Raw genomic sequence first — 18,020 nt, 5'->3', positions numbered from 1 at the left:
GCGTTCAGATGCTAGAGTTTCTTCCCCTTTTCCCGCAGAGGAAGCGGCAAAGGGTTGTGTAAGGGCATTCATTACCGGGGGTCGTTTTTGCTATTGATTCAGTTCTCTATTGCACACGCAGGGTCGCTACGGTTTGTTAGGGCTTACGAGTTAGGGGTTGTGTTTGGTTGTTCGATTCGACTATGTTTGTTATGTTTATGTAGCTTTGTTTCATTTGAAGCAGTTTCCGTTTCTATAGAGTGTTCGTACTTCAGCCCAGCGACTGAGTTAGAGATAGTTGGAGAGGAAAATGTATAATGCTTAAGTCACTACTTACAAACGGAACGGTCGCCGTGGTTCGTGCCCTCGATGTATGGCATGGATGTTGTCTTTCCTCGAACTGCGCCCCTGGTTCAGTTAACAATGATGCGAATGGTCCTGGCGGCGACCACCGGAGGCGGCCGTTTCGCGCTCGTTTCGATCACCATCGGTTACCCGGCAAAGTTGACGTTTATCTGGACGGCCGCCGCAGCCGCCGCTGCCGCCGCTGCTGCCGCCGCCGACGCCGAATGGTGGGAGTGATGCTGCGCCACTGGATGATGCGGTTGATGGTGTTGATGGTGGCCGGCGTGAAGGTGACCCGACGCCGTCAGTATGGCTGCCGGACCAAGGACGGCTGCTGCTGCCGCTGCCGCCGCCGCTGCCGCCGCTGCTGCCGCCGTCGTCGTCGTACCACTCACCAACGGACCAGCGTGGGAGGAGGGAGTGGTTCCGTTCGTATTGCTTGTCGTTAGCGCCAACCGGTTGGTGGTTAGGTTTTTCATCACAAAAATATTGCTTGTCCCGTTCGTCCCGCCAGTGCTGGTGTTGGTGAGGTGCGGCGTGGGCGAGAGGGGCGACGGGCAGTGCAGGGCATCGTCCGACTCGTCACCCTCGATGTCTACGTTGCGCTCCCGCTTGAGCGAAATCGATGGCCGACCGAGCGGAGGTGATCGGAACCCGTCCATCGAGGAACTGTCATGCGAGCCGGGTGACATGGGTGACATTTGCGGTGAGTTCGGTGCACCATCCTCCTTGAAGCAGGCCGACTCCAGGTGCTTATTAAGGTACGATTTAAGGGCGAACGTTTTGTGGCACCGGCCGCACTGGTAGTTCTTGTCGATCGAGTGCGTCTGCATATGCGCCCTCAGGTTCGAGCGATCGGCGAACGCCTTACCACAGTGCGCACATCCGTACGGCTTCTCTCCCGTGTGCGACCGGAGATGGCCCTGCAAGAGCCACGGGCGCGAGAACAGCTTCCCACAAACGCCACAGCTGTGCGAGAGTTTGTGCGTGAGGACATGCATCGCCAACGCCGGCATAGAGACGTACGCCTTGCCGCAGGTGTGACACTTCTTGGCCGACTGCGAGTCGAGACTTCGGTGCGTCTGCTTGTGCCGCGAGAGGTTGCTCGAGGTGGCGTACTGCTTGCCACACTCCGTGCACGTGTACTTCGCCTTGTTCTCGAGGGCCGCCTTCGGGTCGGCCATCTTCTTCTTCGAGCGCCCATCGCTCACGAAGAACGCCTCGTAGGTGTACGCGACCGTCTTCGAGCCGTTCTTGCCCTCCGAGTCCGACGAGGACTCGGCCGTCTGCTGCAGCTCGTCCGAGGACGAGTCCATCGAGGTCTGGTCATGGTGGTGATGCCCGTAGCCCGGCAGCGTGTTGGTGCTGTTCCGATTCTCGTTCTGCTCCGGCGATCCGAGTGCGTTCGGAACGGTCGGGGGCGATTGAAGCGGAACCGGCGTCGACGTCTGCTGTTGGTGGTTCGCGAGATGCGTCGGCAGTGGCGACTGCCGCCGGTCGACGTCACTGGTGGAAGATTTCGCGGGCACTAGGATGACGGTCGGGGTTGTTGGAGGAGACTGGGGATGTTGATGCGCGGGAGGTTGCTGCTGAAGAAGCTGGTGTGGTGCCGGCGGTGGAAGGAAGGCGGTCGACGCGCTCAGATCCAAGATGGCGTGCGCCGCATGCAGGTCCTCCTCGGCCGGTATCCTCAGCTCGTAGTTCGGCCTCGGAGGCCTATCGTCCAGCGAGTACGGTCGGTAGATGTCCTTCTTCTTCGGCGGCAGCGACAGAGCGGTGCCGGTGCTGGTGAAACACATCGCAAGGGACTTCTTCTGGCTGCCTCCAGGACCGTGCGTCGGCGACCGATGCTGTACGACATCTTGCTGCCCACTCGGACTGGAACTTTCCGCCGCTCCGGAGCTTCCGCCGGAACTCGCCGGCGATGAGGTGGTCTGCGTTGCGCAAAGAGGTGCAAGTGCAATATACTGCTGCTGCTGCTGCGATGTTGGCTGTTGTTGTTGCTGCTGCTGCTGTTGATAGCTGGACGCGTCCGGATCCAGCTTCGGCAGGTAGGCGGTAAAGTGATGCGTAATATCGCGTCCATATCCTGCAAATGAAAAGACGACGGAGAAAAAGCGGAGTTCAGTAAAAGCACCAATGAATCTCTCTCTGGAAAAAACTGCTTCTTGCCAAACAAACCGACCAAGCTGAAGCAACAGTTGAGGTCAGCTTTAATGTCGATCGATACTGACGGCCAGACATTCCGCAGCAGAAGTCATGAACTACTCGCTCTGTCCGGCGTCTCCATTCGTCCGAAGCAACAGTCGCCATCAGCCCGTACTCTTATGCCAATGCGTCTCTACGATAAATCTTCCCTCGGCCAAAACGGCCAAACGGACGGAGGACGAAGCAAAGGGTTTTCCCGAGACTGGCGAGACCCTGCGAGACAGGCAAAACAATCCTATCGCAGTTGCACGATGTGGAAAGCGTTTGAGTTTGTGAACCGAAGGACTGCAGAAGAAGAACGGAGACGGTACGAGATCTCCTACTGCATCACGACCTGCAACGGTCTGCTGCCTGTGTGGACGCGTCAGAAACCCCAAAAGTATGTGTGTTTGTGTGTCTGTGTTTTCTGCTCGTTTGCCGCATCGTCCTTTTCGTCATCGTCAATCGAAACACGCAATGAGTGGCGAAGATGTTGCTTCCAGACGGCAATAACCCCAAACTTTACCCCCCGTGATAGACGGTGGGGGGAAGGGGAGGGGGGCAATTTCGTGGCTGCGCAGGGGAGCTCGAGCGAAGGATCGTCCGGAATCGAATGCATGACACATGCCATCACATGGAGCCATTTCTTTTTTCCGTCTCCCCGAGTTCGAACCTGGGTTTTCCCTTAGTCACTACTTGGTGCCGGTTTTTTTTTTGTAGCATTTTTCCCATGATCTGACATTTTGTGTTCTCTGACCGCAAAAGTAAAATGTCTCCCCTCCCCCCCTCCCCCCCTTCCGACCTCCTGCCAATGATGGCTTGTTTGGGTTCGCTTGCGTGTTCACCCAGAGTCGATTGGATTTGGTAGAAAATGAGAAAATTGTTGCTTCGCTTGTCTTTCCTTCCATCTTCCGTTCGGGAAATCTTTCCCCCACCCACCCCACGGAGGGAAATGCGAAAATCCAACCCACTTGGTCGCCGTTTTTTCCGTTTTGCCAACTAGCTTCGTTAGCCACCATCCGAAACCCGGAATGTTTCCGACTGTTGAATGGAAAACTTCATTTTCCAATAGGACGTTGCCGATGGCGCCAGTTCCTGTGGCCTGCGTTTTTTGGCTAGGGAGGGTTTGGACCGCAAAAAAAAAAACTCCCAACACTCTCTACTCCTCCCCTTCTCCCGGCGTGTATCAGTCGGCGGATTTGTTTTCTTCGGCAGGAAACTTTGCCCTTCCACCGACCACCGAAGGCTTCCATCGAAATGTCAATTGGGGTTGTTCGACCGAGAACAGCTCGGGCCGGGGCCACGGACGGTCGTTATTTTCTCCGGCATTTCTTTCGCGTGGATTTTCCAACCGCCAGCCGCCCTGTTCCCTCGATCCGGGGAACCGGTTTTTCGTGGCCACGGCTCGCCACATTTATATTCATTTTTCGGCCCTCGCTTTCGAGCGTGGGGGAGGCCGCGGGGGGGCGCTCGGGAAAGCGTGCAGCGTATGTGACAGAGACAAGAGAAAAAAGAGGATGAAAAGAGCGAGACGGAATGGCCAGGAAAGGCCGCGTGTTGGATGGATGGGTTCCGGTACGTCCTTTCTGCACATTCGAACCGAGGACCGATGGATGGGTTTGGGCATTTTCTACCGCAATGCACCACTTTGCGTGCTCGTGCACAAAGCGCGCGGGGGGGGGGGGGGGAAGAGCTGGCTGGGAGCACTTGCGAAAACACTCTTCTTGGGAAGGAAAATTGCGAAATTGTGGCCAACCCCGTTCGCCTCGGGAGGGAGAAAGCAAACGAAGCGCTCGTGTTGTGTTTATAAAATCTTTTCCGAATATTTTAATGGGCTGCCTCATCGGGAGGGGGGGCTTTCCCCATTTTCCGGCCATGCATCGAACTCGTCAAAAATAGCTCCCACCTCTATGATGCAGCAATATTTGACGCGTTTTCGGCGGTATTACCCCTCACCTACCTCCTCGATGTAAATCGGTTCGTTATGGCATGCCGGGACCTTCGTATGCCATTCATTTTCACCTCTCGACCAGTATCCTCCCTTGCTTGTGGTGGCTTTCCACAACCCACCGAGTTGGCACAATCAAATGAATACATTCTCAAACATTTGCCCCACCGCACACTCCCACACAAGCACAAGACAGACGACCTCGTTTTGGGCCGGTCGGTTTTGGCAAAAGAAAATCCCTGCAACGGACCCGAACAAGCACTCGAAAACTTCATTTCGGACGGATTAAGAACATGCGGCAGTAGCAGCCACCCCCTCCCCTTCAGAGGGGAGGATAAGCGAAAGGAATCTGTAAACAAGCAACAGCCGCTCGACGGTTTGTTGTGTTCGAAGAAGTGCAGTAACAACAGGGCTCCGTTTTGTTTGCTGCAATTCCTCAGATCAGCAGTTTCGCAACGGGAACAGATTTGCGGATTTGGATTGAGTTGTTGTGCAATGCTGCCTGCAGTGCTTGAGCGTCGAGAACCCAAAACTGCTCCGTTGCGATGGGAGGCTCGAGAGAAAGCGGCAATAAATATTACCCGTACAACGTATTCTGCTTTTTTGTTTGTGAACTGTCGACAGAATTGATGACGATTTTGACCACTTGTTGTTTTGCAAAGAGGAATTTGAAATGACACGAATTCGAGCACAAGTGTTTGCGGAGAGTGTTGCAGAGTTATGCTTGAGTTTGGTGGTCTTTAGAATTGGTGATGAGAAGGGGACATTTGCACTGACGAGGATTTTTCTGCCTTACCTTTTTCAAATAAACCGAATAATGCAGTTGAATGTCTCACTAATATAGATCGTAAAAACTCAGCAACATATAATCGCAATTTGATCTTTGTCCACGCTTTTTCCTAGCAAACTTTCTCATAATCAATTAAACAAATTTATATCAACATGTTGATATATATTTTTGACAATTACCAGAACACTTTATCCCTCTATTTATGTCAGGATTCTTTAAAGGATAAAGTCAACCACCGTTGCAGTGAGTCGTAAACCACTTTGCTTGCGATTTACGCTACACTCACACACAGTTACGAGCCTTCCACTCAACCAGTTCGCTCGCTTCGCTTTCCGTTCCGTCTTAAATAGTTTCGCTGATATCTTTATCACCGCAATAAAGACGTTTCGAATGTTGCGTGGTTGTTTAATTTACCCAACCTGTTTTCTTTTTTTTTGTTGTGCCGAACAAAAATGGCGAAACGGCGATTGTAGAAAGAGCGCAGAGTGTGTGATAAACATTTCAACCGATAAACAACAAACAAATCGCTCCGTCCACGACGCTTCCGGTTGGGGTGTTGTAAAATAGGGAAAACATAGCCGGGTGGGGAGAAAAAAAAACCCGTTCGGTTTGAAAAGAGCACCCACCGGACGTGGTATCTTTCCTTCCCGGCGAAAACCGGAATGGAACCGATGGCATGGAGACGGAAAAATAAAACTACCCGGCCACAGTTCTGCGAGTAATTTTGACGGCACCGCTAAATTTTGTATTCAAGGAAAGCTTTCGCGACTTAGCACCAACACGGCCGGCGGGGTGGAAAAGCGAAAATAGGGGGAGGGGAGCTATAAGTTCCTGGAGTATGAGGGGAGGTAGGAAAAATAAAATAAACGCCCACCGCCGTGCCGTTATAATGACGTTTATTTACAGTAATTTATGACTTCATAATCCGCCATAAGTAATGATGAATATCGTGGCCAACGTCCTGATTTCCCTCCTCCCAACCACCACTCCACCCATCGCTACAGGTTTGCGATGACGATGGCGCTGATGACGACGATGATGATGATGGAAAAATTTGCATAATGTTTGCGCAGATAGTTAGTTACCATCGGCATCACGGTTTGACGTACGGTTTCGTGGTGGTCGTCCGTTCGTTTCGTGACGTAAAACCATTGATTCGCGGTGAAGGTTGGCATAATTGGATGGAATGACGAATTGGGGATCTTTTTTCGGGGTGGTGGCAAGGTGGCAAACGGAACAGAGGAAGAGAACACACACAACTTCCCCATTCGCTTTCGGGTTGTCTCTGCAGCATACGAAACGTCACGCAAAAGTTGTCATAATTTTCAATAAACATTGCCGTAATTTCTCTATTATTAATACCGTCCGTAAAGTTCGCGTTCTCCGTGTGAGTGGGTGGGAAATGTTTACATCGCCGCTTTTCCATTTTTTTTATTTTTGCCCTTCCCTCTCCGCCAAGCCTAAAAAACCAACGCATGTTAAGTACGGCACTCATTTGCTGTCAAAGTTTTACCTTTCTTCATAAATGATTATCCAACGGGGCACTTTCTCCGCATTGCCTCTCGCGCTCCCCGGCCAAAGAAGACGCTGCGGTTTATTTATTTCCCCGCCCCCTCCCGAGCTCCTGGCGCTAGGAATCCGCGGGACGTTCATTGTGCCATTCATTATTTACATTAATTTATAAATTATGATGCCACTGCGCTAAACTACAAACCACCAACGTCGTCGTCGTCGTCGTCGTCATAGTCGTTGCCGGCTCGGTTCGGTTTGTGGTCGGGAAAACCAACGCTGCTCACCTTTACTGTTGCTTCATGTTCGCTTAGGTTTTATGTGTTGCCTCGAGTACATTCGCAGCGAAGCGAAGTTTACGCCGACCTACGGGACACACCCATCGGAAAGGAGGTGAAGAATGGGCCACGGTACAAGTGAGAGCGATAAGGAGAGACATCGGAGAGATGACACCGAGGGAATCCGTCTGAGGACGAAATTTCGGTTCGACCGCAACCGGCAGCAGAGTGAGGTACGCACCGGGCAAAAGGTGGAGAAAAGTTTCCACCGCACAAACCACTCGGAGGAATATTTCCGGTAGTCCAATGGGGGTGGTGCGCGGGGCTGGCGGTAGTGCATGATAAGAAGTTCCACTGGGAGGGGGTTTGCGAAAAGCAACAGGAGATGCGCACCGGCGCGCTCAAGAGCCACAGCATGCAACAGCATAAAGAAGTGTTTGCCGCATAGTTCATAAAGTGTCCTTCTTTTGTCCTCGCGTCCTCGGGGGAGATGGTGGTTGTAATGTTCTCTGGACGGGCAAAGAGGAAGGAGGAGAGGAGGTGAGAGATGATTTTTAGCTTTAGAAAGTTTTCGAAAAGACGCTCCTCATGTGCGCTCGTCAGGTTAATGCATGGGAAGTGCGCCTTCCGGAGAAGCTTCACCGAGGTGGAAAAGTGCCAGTAAGCTGATTGATTTAATCCTTGCTCAAGCAATCGAGATGACTTTGGTGTGCCCTGAATTAAGTGTGCGAGAGAGTGAACATGTTCGAACAAAGGAGTATTTTTTGTAGCTTCTACAAACGACCTTAATGGAGCTAGAGATTATTAAACATCGAGCAAACGACGATCGTAGCAGTAACTTCCGGCAAACAATCTACTTTGAGTACCCTCTCGAACTGCCTATAAATTATGAACTGTAAAATGTTAGCTACATCTGCTGCCCTACCGTCACAAACCTTCGGTGCCGCCACCAATCGAATGGAGGTTTGCTTGTAAATACTTTTCCGATCACAATAAAACGAAAAATCGATTGGAAATCGTTCGGGTCGTTTCTACTATGCCGTTTAAAAATCCATATTCAATGCATATTATTTACTTTCCACTCGCTCGAGCAACGAGCAACAGTTTGGCCGGCCTTTGAAGCCTGAACTCAATTGGAAAACATTTTCAGGAAAAAGACAAGAAAATCGAACCGGAAAACCGTAGTAGAACAAATCGAGGTTCTACTTCTTTAGATTTGGAGAAAAAAAGTTAACATTCTATAACGACAACAACAGTGGTTCGGATCGGGAAACCTGTTGTTTGGGAGGGTCTAGCGTATATGTTTTTCCGAACAGCCAGAACCTGGGAAAAGCAAAAAAAACAATATTACAGAAATATTTGACACGAGCCTTGGGAAACGAAGAAATAAAAAACGCTTGGCATCTTCGTGTTTGGGGGGAAAATCCAAAAGAAGGAAAACACAACCTTACGGAGAATGAATGGAGGAGGAACAAAAAAAGGACCCCGGGAAAAGTGGAGCGACGACGCCAATCCCATCCCGAGCTGCACCGATTACCGGTGGCGACGGTCGGAAAAGACTTCGCGCGCGCGACACGGACGATAGAAAGTTCGTTATTTATGTTGTTTATTTTATTCGCTCCATTGAGTACATGTCCGTCGACGTGATCGACACAACTGGTGGAAAGCGGGTGGGGTGGGGGAGGGCCAGAGGTTAAGGAAACGAGGTTCCAGGCGCCGTTATGCTGTGCCGGTTTGCCGCCACGATGTTGCCGCCCTGCGCCATTGTTTACCGGCGTTGTTTCGTCAACCGGTTTGCCGGTAGCTGCTGATTTTTATTATTTCCCTTTTCGGTCCGTTCGATCGCTTTTCGCAACATCATCTTTGCCAACGAGAGACGTCAACGTGCGAAGGCGATTGGAGGAAAACGTCTTGCCCACCCCAGTGCGTTGTAAGCGATGAAGGATTCTAAAGCAACACGACCTGGCTGTGTCAGGTGTGTGTGTAAGGGAAGAAGGCAATGGCGCACGTGCTCTGATTATTTATGTACGCTTTTCCTCTCGAAAACCCGAGTCATTCGACGGCGGTGGGCAGCATAAGCAGCATAAGGACGGTGCGCTCGGTGAGTGGAATATCGATGGCAGAGAAGTGAAGGATAAATAAAAGAACAGGATTACCTAGAAAATGTTTAACCAACCCCAAGAGAGAGAGAGAGAACGTGAATCGCTGTAAACGCTCCGGGCTCCTGCTGTGACCTTTATTGGCCGGGTCTGTAAAAGAAAATTTCGCCCCGCACGCGTCGAAGGAAACGCACGAACGAGGTGCAAACGAGGGCTTGTCGACAGGTTGTCGACAGGTTGAGCAACTTTTCCACCAACTTTTCGGTTCCTTACAGGCAGTGTTTCCTTTTTTTTCTACTGCCTCCTTTCACGTCACGTCGAGTGAGGCTTTCTTGGGCTGCATTACCCTCGAGCGTAGGCCTTCAACTTGTCGTCGGTCGGCCGTGACTTTCCAATAACGCCAGAGAATCGAATATTCTCTATTATTTATAGAACAACATACTTTTCATTCTGTAAATGCATGTGTACTTTCGTGTTGAGTTCCTGCTTCAATGAATTGGGAAACTTATTCTTATTTTTTACCTTAAATATTTTCATCATTTCTTTAAGTCATCTGTTCTTAAATTCCTTAAATTCTTCATGTTTTTTTCTTCGTTCATTTTCTTTCTATTTGCCATTTAAAATACGACTTTTCATCACCATCAAACCATCAAAAGGAACAAAATTTCCCCTTGCCTCGAGATACTCACGCACTCCTATTTATTATGTGGCGTATGGTGTACGTTTCCAGTACCATGCCGGTGAAAAACCATCATCGTCCTTCTCGCCCCGACGAGCTCGAGGCCCAACGAAACAACGAAATGAAAAGCCCTCGTAAAAGCTTCATGTTATACGACGGAATAATAAAGCAATTTAAATATGACGGTTGCTTTTTTTCCCTCCGCCTGGTGCGTTTCACCGTTATGAAGTGGAAAAGTTGGAAAAGTTGGCGGGATGGTGAGATGAAAATTTTTCACCTGACTACCCGAAATTGGGCTCCACAACGGAGGGGGGATGGAAAATCGACAATAACATCAATATGATGATGAGTACTGCCTTATTTCTCATCCTTCTCCCATCGCCGTCATCATCATCATCATCTTTTTAATCCTACCTGTCGCGAAATGGTTGGCGAGTGAACGGTGAAAAACAGGTCTCTATCCCCCGGAACCACTCGACGACGAAAATGACTCACCACAAACCACCGCCTCGCTCTGCAGCTGCGTTAATAAATCCAACTTTTCTGGCGGCGAAAATCAGCATCGTTGAAAAATTGAAATTAAAATAAACATAACCCTCTTGCTGTAAGCCACAAAAAGTGGCCTCAACCCTCGGAACATGTGAGGAACGTCGATAAACGTGAAAAAAAAGGTTCGTTTACTGCGTTCCGGTGCGAGAGAAACCCCGTTGGCGCAACATAGCGGGAAAATTGGGCAAAGGAAATGAAACGCGCAGTCAACCGACGCCGGCCACTTGATGCTGGCTTTTCATTACGATACTTTTCGGACGCAATGCTGACGCAAGTCGGGCCGGGTCGGAGAAACAAAATGAACACATTAAAAAGCGAAAGATCCAATGTGACGGAAAAAAATATATATATGTATGCGAAAAGGGCCACTAACGAAACGCCTTTCCACGTGTGCGGGACTGGGAAAACCGGTTGGCAAAATATAATAAAATAATAAAAAATGGCCAGCAAATGTTTCTCGCTGCCATTACGTATCCCCCTGGCTTCCCTCTCACCATGGGATTCGAGTGGGTGGGGGGAAAACAGTCCCGTCCGGCCATCGCTTTTCTTTTCACGATGGCGAGCGTGGAAAACATTTGTTATTTTATTTCCCCGGCAACGGAAAAGTGCACTGTGCGCACTGGTATCCTTCGGTGGTGATGGTGGTGACGTTGGCAGTAGTAATAGTTGTAGTAGTAATAATAATAATCATTATCATGATTATTATAATGCAATCGTAAACGTCGACGCTCGTACAGAAGCGTGTAACGGTTTCGCTTCCATTTCGGTGGACATTTTTTGTTCTGCCATTCGCGGAAAACTCTGGTTTGGAGATGAAGTCAGAATAAGGGTTCCCATACGAGAACAGACACACAAAAACAAATAAATCGATAGTTACACTCGTTGCCATTTGTGTTGTCTTGCGTGTTTACCATTTTATTCATTGCGTTTTGTAATTAGCGCAGCTTTGCACTCAACTCATGTCGAATCTATTTTTTCCACCGTTTCCTTCTTAATTTATCATCGGTGATTCATATTGGTACTCATTTCAATAGGATTTTCACGGCTACCATCCACGTGTACTTCCGTTATTGCTTTGGGGTTTTTTTTGTGTGTAGCTTTTTGCAACGATTGGTTTGAGTTTTTCCTGCTTTTAAAGGCCATGATTAAATGAACGAAGCGCTTGGAAACATTGGTGGACATGTTTCTAAAACCTCTGAAAAAACACGGCTTTTTACCTCAATCAACACTTACTAAGTCCTGCCAACTCTTGCCCTGTCTTAGGTATGCGAGCAACGGATAAAATTTTACCTTTTTTTTATTTGCCAGGATTTGCACGGAAATTATTTGACTTGTTTGTTTTTTAGCGGAATCAATTTAACACAAAACCGAACAAGTGCATGTGCATGTGAAATACGCAATAGGTTGGGCGTAAAAAAAAGGGTCCATGGTAATGTTTTTGTTCCATTCGTTAAGTGACAGATGGAGCGAAAATCGGATTTCCGAGCGCCATCACCATGCACCAGGCTCTGCTCCAAGCAATTAGTTTCCATTTTACTGATCGAAGAGCCTAGCAAAGCGGCTAACGGCCTGGCGAAAAAAAGAAGTATTCTAATTGCTATCACATAGAAGGGTTCTAAGCGTCTATTTTCACCGTTTTACGAGTGTAGACCATGCACTCAATCTGTTCAATGGAGTAAAAAATGTTTCACTAAATTAAATTCACGGTGCATTTACACTTTCGTGTTTGATCATTAACAGTTTGTTGTAATTTAAGCTGACAATAGATTCATCTATTCCTTCAATTCATTTATTGCAATTTATTGAAGTGTGTAATTTTGCTTGTTTTCAAGTATCGTCGGAACCTCTTCATATTAAAGGGTTAGCTAAGGAATAGCTATCGACCCAAGAAGAACTTTCATACTCCGACAAATTCCATCGTCTCCCTTCTTCAAGCTGCTAAAGGCATCTTCATCCAAGTTTTCTTTTTTTCCACATAACAATTCAAGGAAAAGAGGACTTTCGGCAACGTGGCTACCAACTCCCAGGCACGGGTTTCAAGTAATCCAATAGATCAGATCAGCACATCTTGTCGGCTCGGCTCGGGCTTGGAAGGAACCCGCACCATAAATTCTTCAAAACACCCGCCCCTGTTCCCGAGGACAAGAAAGGATTCGTTGAACCGCGAGCCAACATCGACGTTAGTACCCCCGTTTCCTGCACCCATCCGTTTTCCCGCCGAGCCACCGGGAACTCTGGTGGGAAAATCCACGGGAAAATAGGATTGGTATAATTTCGGTGCACAATAAGAAAAAAAAATCTGCCTTTAGTTTGGAGTTCGTCGAAAGTCTGCCGAAGAATTATTGCCCCGTACCGGCTGTTACCGCCATTTTGGAGATGGCCGTGGAAGAAAAAAAAGTGGGAAAATGCCTGCAGAATTTCACTTCCTCTCCATCGAATGAAAGGGATCGGCTCGCTGGGAAAAGCATTTCCAGCGCCAACATCTTCGTTGCGACCCCGGAAGTGCCCAGGAAGTGAACCAAGTCCTATCCGATCAGCGTCACCCATGGCTCTACCCTTGCTTTCCACTCGCGCTCGGTCTTTGAAATCACCATTATCATTACCGTATCCCTTCGCACGTAAAGCAGGATAAAAGAAATCCACAGCCGTCTGGCGCGGTCCAAAGTTCAACGAAGGAAAACTATCCACGAGGAAGTTTTGGTGGCTCAAAGGAAACCGGGGGCGAAGAGAATGGGACACTTTGCTTCCAAGAGCACATACACACACAGACACACATAGCGAGTGTGCCAAGGGACGATGAGAGCTCGAGTGGCACAATCTCGATGGCAGCGCCGTCTTCCCACAATGAAAGCTCCTCCAGGTTCTCTGAGCTTCCTCCAAGAAAACCCAAAAGAAAATCCTCCTCCCGGAAGAACTTTGGCAGCTGCTGCCGCCGTTGCGACTATCTTCGACTTCGGCATAATGCAACTGGTGCGCTGCGCCATTGTTGCCGGCTCGGGTGTGAGCGTTATTTTGTGGGGGGAGGGGCGTTATTTTAAAGGCAAAAGCTTCTCTCGGAACTCCGGAGTCCGGAAGGTTGATGGGAAAAGTGCAGCTGCACCGTTGTTGAAGAGTTCGGCATTCCTTCTTTCTCTTATGTTCTTTCACCTTCCAGAGTGTCCTACAATCTTGTGCTACTTACTTTCGCACTTGTAGTAGCACCTCCCTCTCCTCTATCCACGAATCCATCGGTTTCTTCTTGGCCCCAATCCATCCCAAAACTCTTATAGCCTCTATCGAGTCGTCGCTATTGTCCGCTTCGACGTAGCGAAAAGGGCGTCGGTCCGAGATTTGTTGGCACTAAGAAAACTTACTAACGTTCGTGTATCAAATAGTTCGTTCTTTTTCTTAAAATCCTCAAGTAGCCGATCCTGGTAAAGGCAGAAATGGGTATGTGGTTTTGTGTGCGAAGTTAGTGCCATTTCTCTACGGTGCGGTAAGAGTGGAAAGAAGATATAGACGCGTTGAAAGACTGCAAGCTGCACTATAAAATGGTAGAAAATGCTGCCACCCTTCTTCCGAGCTCATTTCTCTGCGCCGTCTGTGTCCATCCGGGAGCCGAGTGTATGATAATAATTGGATACAACGGCACCCGAAAGCGCATGAAATAACACTGATAAACTTGTATACATATAATTTTCTACCGACCAACACCCGTTACGACTATGCTATGCGATGACTTTCCCAACGGCCAACGATGGCGCTTCTGCAGATGCTGGCTTCACTTCATCAGCTCCCGCACTGGTCGCAGATGGTCATGCAGGTGCACTCCTAACCGAAGGCGGATGCTAGCCGGGTGGTAAGGATTTAATTAAATACATGTACACACCCGACACACTCTCTCTATATGAACGTAACGAGCTGCAACTTATGGACCAACCGATTTTAATGATACCGTTCCATTGCAGGTGCGAGCTACCGGGAACTTCCCTGTTCACCAAAAAAAGGGAAGGGGTTTCGAGGAAAACTTTCGAGCTAAACTAACTCTTGCCAAGTATGAGCTCTACAGCTATCGTTTTGCTTTGAAGAGTTCCGAACGGGGCGGAGGTGGATATGTTATCAATTCCATTCCGACGCGCACACCTTCGCTTTGCATTGAAATACACACCTCGCCGGAGATGGACAGAGTTTTCCCATTCGCACGATGCTGCAATGATACTCATAATGTTCATTCACCGGTTCATCGCATGCTGTCGATCCCGAGATGATGATGTTCACACGATACTTCTTGGAGGGAGTCGTCGTGACGCTGGAGGAGTCATTAAGTCTTCGATATCGGTATGACACTTGTGGTTTACTGCAAATGTCAATCGCATTCCGCATAGAATAGATAAAGATGGCAAATGGAAGTGAAAGTTTTTCACTATTTTAATGTTTTCTTCAACATAAGCAGGTATAAGATTATTATTAGAGTTTCTCATTCTAGTTTTTAATATAAAATAATCTCTTTAAAAACGGAAGAAGAAAAACATCGAAACACATTGCCTCAGGGAAAACGTTATCTCTCCCATTTTGATGGCTTTTTCCACAACATCGCACACCAGTTTCCATGCTAGTTAACGCCACCACGGCGGAAAAACCGATACCGGCCCCTTCAGTTGATTCCGTGGCTCGATTACCAAAGCCGCAGCCACCGATCGGTACGACCACAAGAAAAGTCTCCGTAGTGGCCACTCAAGGGTTTCTGTGTATTTGTGTGTGTGTGCTTGTGTTTTTACGACGCATGCAACAAGACGATCCGGGCTCGAGGATAACGAGGATTGGCAACAAAGGACTAGAAAAGGAGCACGGCACACACAAACTGGACACAAGACATCATCTTCAAAGTACGCTGTCGAAGTTCCCCGTTGTGTCGGGAAAATGGAAACCGAAAGGAAAAAGTACCGAAGAGAAAAAAAAAAGTCGCAGCTAAAGTGCCCCCAAACCGCAGGAGGTATCACGTGACGAAGCGAGAAGTATCCCTCAACGCTGAGAATCCTCAGCGTGATGCCGAGGCCGGGAAAACCCGAGCGCTGTGCGAACAAGTGAGGAGAGATACTCGGAAGAATCCCGGGAGGGGAGAAGACGGGTGATGAAAAAAACAAGTCAAACTCATCAATCGTTTCGAAAACGATGCCGATATTTATCCCGCCTTGGATTCCCTTTTCCCCCGGTCACCATCGAGCTGTCGGGGACCTGTTCTCTTCTCTGTTGTGTTTTTTGTTTTGTTTTCGCTTGTACTTTTCTCTCGTGACTGATAGGTGGACTACTTTTCCCCACCCGGTTTTCCCAGGGTGGGTTTTTCCATGGGGTGTGATACACGGTCCGTGTTGTCTTTGTTGGTAGCAAACGCACTCAGAAGACGCCGCAGCAGGAGAAAGTACATAAGAAAGAATCTTATGCTCGAGATAATCTGGGAAAGCAGGATTTTGCTTATTTTATCTCCACCGACGGTGTTGAATGTTGTTCTTAGGTTCTTGTTCTCCTACACTCTTCAGCCTTTGTTCCGTTTCGTGTGACAAAAGTCTCTTTAAAAGTTCCCAATGCTGGGTAAATGAAACATGCTTGGATTTTCCGAAGACATCAGTTTCTAGTTTGATTTTCGTCCTACCATTTACTGGTTGAAAATCGAATGCCGAGAAGAATGCGGTTGGACGTAAACGATAGGGAAACGAGAAATGGGCCCAGTAATGTTGCTGATTATGATGAACCACGGCCAGCGTAAGGTTGTACACTCGTCACCCAATCTGTAGCAGGGGGAAAACCATCCGTAAGAGGCAAACGAGTTCGAACCGAGCGGCCGGTGGGAGAATTAATGGATATTTTCAATGACAATTTGATCCTCATTGAATAATCAATAGTGGAAAAAGCAGAATGGGTGTTTTTTTCTCCTCTGGGTTTTTTTATGTGGCAATCGTTTTCCACCTCCCTTGAAGAGATTTTCCCTCCGGTCCACGACGATTGTGGTGTCGAGATGAAATGAAATCGCCATTCGGCAAGGCGAGGGAAAGCGCCGACAAAAAGAAAAGCGATGATGATCCTAACGGTGCAAGTAATTCCGGAAGCCTAAAACGATTTCCCCCTCCCACCATCCTCCCAAATGCTGCTGCCCAAAAGGGGGAAGTGCCATCGCAATCGTTAGCAGGCGGAGACCAACGCAGGCCAACGCAGGGCGACGTATATATTTAGGCCCGTGTTCCGATGATATCTTCATTTTGTTTCTCACTATCAGCTTAACGGCTCGAATCCGCTTTTATGACTTCCGGAGAAGGACATCGTCACATTTTGATGCTTCTGGGTCTTTTTTTTCTTCCTTCCCTACCTTCCCTACCTCTCAACAACCGCTTGATTACCGAAGCACGGCGTTCTCCCTTGGGAAACCCCCATGGAAAGGTGGCAAACAGGACGCTCCAGCCACTCATTTGGGGCCGGGCGGTTTTCCTCCCGACCCGATTGTCGATTAGGATGAAAATAACTTCAGATTCATTAATGAAACCGAATGGATGCGGGCACTCGATATACTCCGAAAGGTTTTCCCAAAGAACGACATTAACCGAACTCGGTTGATCCACGACCGAGGGGGTAATGTAATAGAATGTGTATTTTTTCTTTCTCCTTATGCTACGCTGTACTAACTGCCTCGGGTCATTTCCACTGTGTGGGAATTTCCATTCAATCCTCCAACCTTCCACAGGGGGGGGGGATATTTTCCCTCGCGCGGTGAAAGTTCGTTCGATAACGGTTTCGCGTTTCGCAAACACTGAAAGGACGAAGTCGAAAAGATGCCCTTTTTTCTCTAAATTAAATGTAACCGTAAACTTTGAAATCACTTTAGAATGGTTACATAAAACCGTTACATTACGCGCCGGGACGAGTGAGAGAGTATCCAACGTAGCAGGAAACCGGGAAAGTAAAGTGGGAAAAACAAGGCATTTGTTGTGGGGCCCCATTGTAGTCGACTTCGGGCGGGCACGAAAAAAGCCGGCGTGAAAAACAAATTCATCATGACTTTCAGCCTGCACCCCCCTTGCGGAAGGGAAGGAAAAAAGGTTTTCCATTCTTTGTTGGATGGTTTTTCCTCTTGCTCACTGTTGCTCCTGCGCTGAGGGAAAGCTCCAGAGCGCACTGTTGATTCGAACTGGCGCCTTTATTTTATTGTTTCCTGTTTACTTCGGCCGGGTTTCTTCTTGAACCCGCTGTCGATGATTTTTTTTTTCTACAACGATTTTTCTTTACACAAAAATAATCTTTTTCGAAAGAAAACGATTCGTTGGTTAGAGTCTGCTTAGGCTTGAAGTACTCGGAGGGCAAAACCTGAACCTCCATCAATCCATCGATAACATAATCGATCGATCTGACCTGAGGTTGTGCTCGTGACTGAGCTTGTGTGTATGTGTGTGTTCGATTGAGGCAGCCACAATGGCGCGAGAAGAGAAAAAAAATGAAACAATAAAATCCCAGTCTCCAATACAGACGAAAGCACGATGGAGACGAGACACGATCCAGGATGGAAGAAACCGTAGGAGAGTAGCGTTCCAAGTAGCCATTGTTGAATGTCCTTCGCTACAACAAAGGCAGTTTGAACGATTGCTGGGGAGAAAATGGGGGGAGCATGGTGGATAGAGGGGGAAAAACAACA

General features: G+C 48.5%; 1 protein-coding gene across 1 annotated transcript in view; it reads right to left on the bottom strand.

The window, feature by feature from the left end:
• Positions 1-470: 470 nt before the first annotated feature.
• The window catches only part of LOC131294919 (protein glass-like), a 54,946-nt gene continuing 37,396 nt past the window's right edge, over positions 471-18,020 (bottom strand). Inside the window, exon 2 of the mRNA XM_058322974.1 lies at positions 471-2,413. Within this exon, the coding sequence (XP_058178957.1) occupies positions 471-2,413 (1,943 nt within the window). The remainder of the gene's footprint in view (positions 2,414-18,020) is intronic.

This window comes from Anopheles ziemanni, chromosome 2 (assembly GCF_943734765.1).
Source record: "Anopheles ziemanni chromosome 2, idAnoZiCoDA_A2_x.2, whole genome shotgun sequence".
Classification (NCBI taxonomy): domain Eukaryota; kingdom Metazoa; phylum Arthropoda; class Insecta; order Diptera; family Culicidae; genus Anopheles; species Anopheles ziemanni.
Note: the sequence above shows the minus strand (reverse complement) of the source record. Positions and strands in the feature narration are given on the sequence as shown.